This window comes from Pristiophorus japonicus, chromosome 8, assembly GCF_044704955.1.
Source record: "Pristiophorus japonicus isolate sPriJap1 chromosome 8, sPriJap1.hap1, whole genome shotgun sequence".
Classification (NCBI taxonomy): Eukaryota; Metazoa; Chordata; class Chondrichthyes; family Pristiophoridae; genus Pristiophorus; species Pristiophorus japonicus.
This window is the reverse complement of record NC_091984.1, coordinates 20,702,902-20,711,180: the sequence shown is the minus strand read 5'-3', so window position 1 is coordinate 20,711,180 and position 8,279 is coordinate 20,702,902. Positions and strand designations below refer to the sequence as shown.

At 47.1% G+C, this 8,279-nt stretch overlaps 1 protein-coding gene across 1 annotated transcript; it reads right to left on the bottom strand.

Annotated features, from left to right (window-relative positions):
- Positions 1 to 214: 214 nt before the first annotated feature.
- LOC139269111 (putative nuclease HARBI1) lies at positions 215 to 961 on the bottom strand. Its single transcript, XM_070888215.1, has one exon. The coding sequence runs from the start codon at positions 959 to 961 to the stop codon at positions 215 to 217; it is 747 nt and encodes a 248-aa protein (XP_070744316.1).
- Between the last annotated feature and the right edge of the window lie 7,318 nt (positions 962 to 8,279).

Here is an 8,279-nt window from a genome sequence, read left to right as displayed (position 1 = left end):
TTCAGGAGTTTTGTTTCATTCATAATTTGCTGCTGATGATGGCTCTGTGTTGTGCTTCTTTACGGCACACTCTTGTTTACATTAATAATGTTGAATTTGCGACTTTACATTCTTGTGTTGCGATTTATATACACAGAGGGTTGGAAGGTGGGGCACGATGTCTTCAGTTGATCGCCAGGTGAATAGGCTGGTCACTCGGCCGGTGTTGCGTCATTTACTGGAATCGCTGCGCGATGAGTCTCTGATGAGCATCTCTCGCAGCGGCAACAGTGTCAGGCTGCCTCCTCCATGGCTGAAGCTTCTCGTCTTCCTCCTCACTGTCCTCCTGAGGTGCAGCTGGCATCCCTGGTGGTAATGGCTGGCCCCCCGTGATGTCCAGGTTGTGCAGCATGCAGCACACAACGGTGAACATGGACACTCTCTCAGGGGAGTACTGAAATGCCCCTTCAGAGCGCTCAAGGCAGCGGAAACGCTGCTTCAGAACCCCGATCGTTTGCTCTGTTCTGGTTCTGGTTGTGGCATGGCTGTGGTTGTAGCGCTGCTCGGCAGGGGTGGTGGGGTTACAGAGGGGAGTCATCGGCCAGGTGGCAAGACCAAAGCCTTTGTCGCCGCTCAGCCAGCCACGCCCTTCATGTGGTGGCTGGAGCAGTTGGGGCGCACTGCTCTCCTGCAGGATGAAGGCATCGTGGCAGCTGCCAGGATAGTGTGCATTGACAGCGAGGGTCGTCTGCCTGTGATCGCCGACCAGCTGAACGTTGAGCGAGTGGAACCTCTTGTGATTCCGAAACACCACTTCATTGTGGGGCGTGACCCGCAATGCCACATGTGTACGATCAATGGCCCCCTGAACCATCGGGAAGCCCGTTACCCTGGCCAAGCCACAAGGGCGCTGATCCTGGCTCTGCCTGGACATGTTGAACTTGATATAATCCATTCGTCGGCTGTAGAGAGCGTTGGTCATCTGGCGAATGCAGCAAGGTACTGTAAACTGTGAGATGCTGCATATGTTGCCGACAGGAGACTGGAAGGAGCTGGTAGTATAGAAGTTTAGCTGAGGTCCTGGTGCCGATTTCAGCTGCCTGGTCTGTCTGCAGGAGGTGGCAGAGCTCGGTGACTATGTCCCTGCGGAACTGCAGCCTTTTTATGCACTGCTTCTCAGACATATCACCGTACGAAGAATGCGCATGGTAAACCCGTGGGGGGGGGGGGAGGGGGGGGAGGAGTGGGTTAAGGCCTCCTGCCCCGATGTCTGCGGCCTCTCCTCAGACCTGGTCCTACATTGGTCATATTCCGTCTGTGTAGCCGGCGTCTTCAAAGTAGTTGCCACAGCACGACGTGATGTGCCAACACTGCCCCATCAAGTTACCCAAGGTAAGAGCGAGATGGTACTCGTCAATGGATCCTAAGTGGTAGTACTCAGCAGCCGCAGCAGGCCAACACCACGCACTCTGCTAGGAGAATACGTAGCACTTAACCCGACCTCTGTGCCCCGGTCGCTACTCCCGTTATATACTGCCTCAGCATCGTAACCGTGAGTTGTGAGCACCAACTTTTTGTGGCGGGTTCCTTGCCAGCCGGTAAGTGAGACACAAAATCCGAAGATCGCGTAACTGGCGCTAGCGGGGCGTTGCACGTGTACTGATGTTACGATTTCCCTGGCGGTAGAAGGTGAGGCGGTATCTCTTTGCGCTGCTGCAAAAACTCAACCGAAGTTTGCAGCAGGCGGTGACATCGCTGAACACAGGCACCAAGCCGTTTGTGCCATCGGCTGGCAGCAACCACCGAATTTCGGCCCCATAATCTTTAGGCTTTACGTTGTCAATAAAAATCTTCATTGTTGCCAGAATATTACATTCAAGTTTAATTGAATAAAATTGCATTGGCAACGATATATAAATTCAACTAACAATTGAACCCTGATTATATTTTTGTCAGCTGATTTTGCTCACCAGATCAACCATGAACTAATTGAATGGTAGAACAAGCTCAAGGGGCTGAATGGCCTCCTCCTGTTCCTGTGTTCCTATATTGTCCTTATCTAGACGCAATATATATAAAGGAGTCCATGGTTTACATAGCTTTTAAAACAGGCTAATATAAGAACATTGTTATCCAGGCAGCAGAACTTAGAATGTTGTCTATAGCCAGTTCCTATTGTCAATTTTTGTCAAGTTTAAAAAAGAAAGAAATAACTTGCATTTATTTATATAGCGCCTTTCATGACCCCAGGATCTCCCAAAGCGCATTACAACTAATTAAATATTTTTGAAGTGTAGTCACTGTTGTAATGAAGGAAAACACGGCGACTAATTCGTGCACAGCAAGCTCCCACAAACAATGAGATAAATCACCAGGTAATCTGCTTTTAGTGGTGTTGGTTGAGAGATAAATAGACACCAGGACAACTCTCCTGCTCTTCAATTAGTGCCATAGAATCTTTTCTATCCATCTGAGAGGGCAGACTGGGCCTCGGTTTAATATCTCATCCCAACGTTTACTCCTTGCCGTGTTCTGCTCGATTAAATTAGATTTAGAGATTATAGGAGGGAGGGGGGAGACTTTCAACTGCTGGCCACCCGCTTCTCGCCAATAAGGAGACTGGCAGTTGAAGATCTGGTGGAGAACATTGTGCCCCCAAATGCCAAGTTTCAGGCGGACCTTTAAATGAATGCCCAGTGACTCACACCCAAAACAGACGGGAAGTTATTTAAACATGAAAATCAGGGTCCTGCACCTGCTGTAGGGTGCCGATTGTAACTGTCAGGGATAAATGAGCACAGTGCATGCCTGTTCCACTTTCCCCAGGCATTGGGAGGCCCAACCTGTGGTCTTTGAAGGAGCCCCTGGAGGTCGCTCCTCTGAGTAGGGTTACCAACTCTGATTGGATGTATTCCCGGAGATTTCATCACATGACCTCCCACCACCATCCCCTGCACCGCCCAGTCACACAATCATCATTACCCCATCTCCAATATTTTTATAACTAATAATAAAAAGTGTCCCCCCAAAAAAAATATATATTTTTAAATGTCCCTATGATGTTTCCCCTGGGTTGCTTGGGGCAATTCCTGGAGACTCCAGGACAATCCTGGACGGTTGGCAACAATGAATTTGGGCCTCACAAAGGTCTTCCGACCTGCTACCGCACTGGCCCCCTTCCCACCCCTACCCCCAAACCTAAAGCAGGCCTTACATGCTGGGCAGCCAATCGGGACGTCCCATTGCCGTGTTGCGTGGGCACCGTAGGCAAACACATCACTCCTGATCCGATGGAGCGCTTCCCTTTCCATATGCCTTTACTTTTATCGAATAATCCGACTAAAAATTACACAGGTTGTGGTAAAGACACAGGAAAATTTCCATTGTGGTGCAGGGCAGCACGTGGTAGATGTAGTTTAAAATTTAAAATTTCTCATCCTTGTTTCCAAATCCCTCCATTGGCCTCGCTCACTCTCCCTTTCTCTGTAATCTCGTCCAGCCCTATAACCTTCCGAGATCTCTGCGCTCCTCCAATTCTGGTCTCTTTCACATCCCCGATTTGCATCGCTCCACCATTGGCAGCCGTGCCTTCAGTTAGGTGTGTGTAACTTGCATCACACCAACAGAGCACAGGCTCAATGGATCAGCTGGTCTTTTGCGAGCCTTGGAATGTTTTACTACACTAAAGGCACTATATCTGAGTGAGTAGGTGGTGGGCTCAAGTACCATTCCAGACTTGAGCACAAAAATCTAGGCTGACACTCCAGTGCAGTACTGAGGGAGTGCTGCACTTTCAGAGGTGTCGTCTTTCGGATGAGACGTTAAATTGAGGCCCCGTCTGCTCTCTCAGGTGGACGTAAAAGATCCCATGGCACTATTCGAATAAGAGCAAGGGAGTTATCCCCGGTGTCCTGGCCAATATTTGTCGCTCAACCAACATCACTAAAACAGATTATCTGGTCATTATCACATTACTGTTTGAGGGAGTTTGCTGTGCACAAATTGTCTGCCGTATATCCTGCATTACAACAGTGACTATACTTCAGAAGGGTATTAGTTAGCTGTAAGACAATTAGGACATCCTGAGGTCATCAAAGGCTCTCCATAAATGCAAGTCTTTTTTTTAATGTAATTGCAAATTATTGTTAGTTTATTGTTAGTTCTGTACAGAACTATGGTTAGTTGTAACTCGACTAATGTGTGTAGTTTTGAGTTGCTCACTTCAGGAGGAAGGCCTTGGAAAGATAGCAGTGCAGATTTACTAGGAGGATGCCAAAGATGAGTTATGAGAAAAGGCGAGAGCCACTCGCGCTGTATTCTCTCCAACTTAGCAGACTGGAAGGGGGATTTGACAGAAGTATTCAAAATGATAAAAGGGGCAGACAAGGTAAACATAGATGAATTATTTCCAATGACAGATAAATGAGACATGAAGCCATGTTTACAAGATAAGTACTGAAAGGGGAAGAATCGTAAGAAACTTGTACATGTAAGGAGTTGTCAGAAGATGGAATGCTTTGCCACAAGTAGTAATTATGTTAATGGATTATGCCATTTAAGATGAAACTGGATAACTATTGAAAGAAGATAAATATTAAAGGGAAATGGGAAGAAAACAAGAAAATGCTACTGTGTAAAATTAGCCCCCAATATGGGCCTAAATTCAGCACAGGCAAATATTTCTGGTTTTATTAGACCCAACTAATTAAAAACATTATGGCTAAATTGATCCTGTCTATAGTCGAGTCAGGAAAGGTTAAAGGTACTGATTAACCCTGAGGGAAAACTTGAAATATTACTTGAATTTGAACTTTGGAATGGACATCCCGACAAAGGCCTACCCTGAGGTCAGCCTCAGAGAGCAGAGTCACAAGTTGCCATGATGCTCGCGGTGTACTAACAATCCTGCCTGACAGGTCATCGGAAGGCTTCAAGGAAGTCTGTATGCTGGCATCCCTGAGCTACGCACAGGTGGAATGGAGATATGTATATTGATCAGATGGTTCGACCACGGCACGGCCCTGGACAACGTGGACCAATTTCCATTCCTCTGGAGCCTACTATCAGCAAGTGCAGACATTGACGATGAGGTCCAACTCTGCCTCCAGTGTGCCAGTGCCGCCTTCGGTCACCTGAGGAAGAGAGTATTCGAGGACCAGGCCCTCAAATCAGGCAGCAAGCTTATGGTCTACAGGGCTGTAATGATAGAACATAAGAACATAAGAACATAAGTATTAGGAGCAGGAGTAGGCCATCTAGCCCCTCGAGCCTGCTCCGCCACTCAACAAGATCATGGCTGATCTGGCCATGGACTCAGCTCCACTTACCCGCCCGCTCCCCATAACCCTTAATTCCCTTATTGGTTAAAAATCTATCTATCTGTGATTTGAATACATTCAATGAGCTAGCCTCAACTGCTTCCTTGGGCAGAGAATTCCACAGATTCACAACCCTCTGGGAGAAGAAATTCCTTCTCAACTCGGTTTTAAATTGGCTCCCCCATATTTTGAGGCTGTGCCCCCTAGTTCTAGTCTCCCCGACCAGTGGAAACAACCTTTCTGCCTCTATCTTGTCTATCCCTTTCATTATTTTAAATGCTTCTATAAGATCACCCCTCATCCTTCTGAACTCCAACAAATAAAGACCCAATCTATCATCATAAGGTAACCCACTCATCTCCGGAATCAGCCTAGTGAAACGTCTCTGTACCCCCTCCAAAGCTAGTATATCCTTCCTTAAGTAAGATGACCAAAACTGCACGCAGTACTCTAGGTGCAGCCTCACCAATACCCTGTACAGTTGCAGCAGGACCTCCCTGCTTTTGTACTCAATCCCTCTCGCAATGAAGGCCAACATTCCATTCACCTTCCTAATTACCTGCTGCACCTGCAAACTAACTTTTTTTTGGGGGATTCATGCACAAGGGAATTCCTCATTGGCGCCAAATCCCGGAACCTCCCTCGGGGGCCGGCGCCTCACAACTTGAGCCGCCTCGGGGAAATCCCCTCCGTGCCTTTCAGTTCCGCGCGGAGGGGTTTCCTGTACGGGCTGCTCCTGCACACTCTCAACTTTGCCATCCTCGCCGGCCGTCCGGACACGCCATGGCGTACCATCTTGCCGTACGGAGGAGGCGGGGATCCCCGATGGAGGGTACTCTACGCAGGGGTCCTCCCACTATTCATCAGGGACTTGGCCTGGAGGGTGGTGCATGGAGCAGTGCCGTGCAACAAATTTTTAAGCCGGTTCACGGACTCCCAGGCCGCCTGCAATTTCTGCGGTCTGGAGGAGTCCGTGTTCCATATTTTTATTGAGTGCACGAGGTTGCAGCCCCTGTTCCATTATTTGAAGGGGCTGCTCCTGAAATTCTGGCTGCACTTCAGTCCCACTCTCCTGATCTTTGGGCACCCTGTGCGGAGGGGAGCGGGTAGGTCCGAAGGCCTCCTTGTAGGACTGCTCCTGGGCATGGCCAAGGGTGCCATCAGCCGGTCCAGGCAGCGGGCGGTCGAGGGGGTCGTCCAACCTGACTGCCTGCCTCTCTTCCGCTCTTACATCCGGTCCAGGGTGTTCTTGGAGATGGAGCACACGGTGTCTACCGGTACGCTCGCGGCCTTCCGCAAGAGGTGGGCACCGGAGGGACTGGAGTGCATCATCACGCCCGGCAACCAAATTTTAATTTGATTTTACGTTTTAAAGTTTAATTTGTTTTAATTGCCGGTGCTTTTAGTGTCCCCCTTCCCTTTTATAGGGGGCACTGGGGAAAAAATGTGATTTTAGTGCCCAAAAAAAAAAAAAAAAAGAAAAACACAAAAAAAAAACACAAAAAAGGGCCTTGTAAATGTCTGGTGTGTCATCCAGGTCGGGTGGCATGGTTTAATGTTTTGTTTTACAGATAAACTCTAAAAGAGTTTCATGCACAAGGACCCCCAGGTCCCTCTGCACCGCAGCATGTTGTAATTTCTCCCCATTCAAATAATATTCCCTTTTACTGTTTTTTCTCCCAAGGTGGATGACCTCACATTTTCCGACATTGTATTCCATCTGCCAAACCTTAGCCCATTCGCTTAACCTATCTAAATTTCTTTGCAGCCTCTCTGTGTCCTCTACACAACCTGCTTTCCCACTAATCTTTGTGTCATCTGCAAATTTTGTTACACTACACTCTGTCCCCTCTTCCAGGTCATCTATATATATTGTAAACAGTTGTGGTCCCAGCACCGATCCCTGTGGCACACCACTAACCACCGATTTCCAACCCGAAAAGGACCCATTTATCCCGACTCTCTGCTTTCTGTTAGACAGCCAATTCTCTATCCATGCTAATACATTTCCTCTGACTCCACGTATCTTTATCTTCTGCGGTAACCTTTTGTGTGGCACCTTATCGAATGCCTTTTGGAAATCTAAATACACCACATCCATCGGTACACCTCTATCCACCATGCTCGTTATTTTCTCAAAGAATTCCAGTAAATTAGTTAAACATGATTTCCCCTTCATGAATCAATGTTGCGTCTGCTTGATTGCACTATTCCTATCTAGATGTCCCGCTATTTCTTCCTTAATGATAGCTTCAAGCATTTTCCCCACTTCATATGTTAAACTAACCAGCCTATAGTTACCTGCCTTTTGTCTGCCCCCTTTTTTAAACAGAGGCATTACATTAGCTGCTTTCCAATCCGCTGGTACCTCCCCAGAGTCCAGAGAATTTTGGTAGATTATAACGAATGCATCTGCTATAACTTCCGCCATCTCTTTTAATACCCTAGGATGCATTTCATCAGGACCAGAGGACTTGTCATACCTTGAGATCCATTAGCCTGTCCAGCACTACCCCCCTAGTGATAGTGATTATCTCAAGGTCCTCCCTTCCCACATTCCCATGACCAGCAATTTTTGGCATGGTTTTTGTGTCTTCTGAAGCAAAATAATTGTTTAAGGTCTCAGCCATTTCCACATTTCCCATTATTAAATCCTCCTTCTCATCTTCTAAGGGACCAACATTTACTTTAGTCACTCTTTTCCGTTTTCTATCGGTAAAAGTTTTTACACTAACTGTTTTTATGTTTTGCGCAAGTTTACTTTCGTAATCTATCTTTCCTTTCTTTATTGCTTTCTTAGTCATTCTTTGCTGTCGTTTAAAATTTTCCCAATCTTCTAGTTTCCCACTAACCTTGGCCACCTTATACGCATTGGTTTTTAATTTGATACTCTCCTTTATTTCCTTGGTAATCCACGGCTGGTTATCCCTTCTCTTACCGCCCTTCTTTTTAACTGGAATATATTTTTGTTGAACACTATGA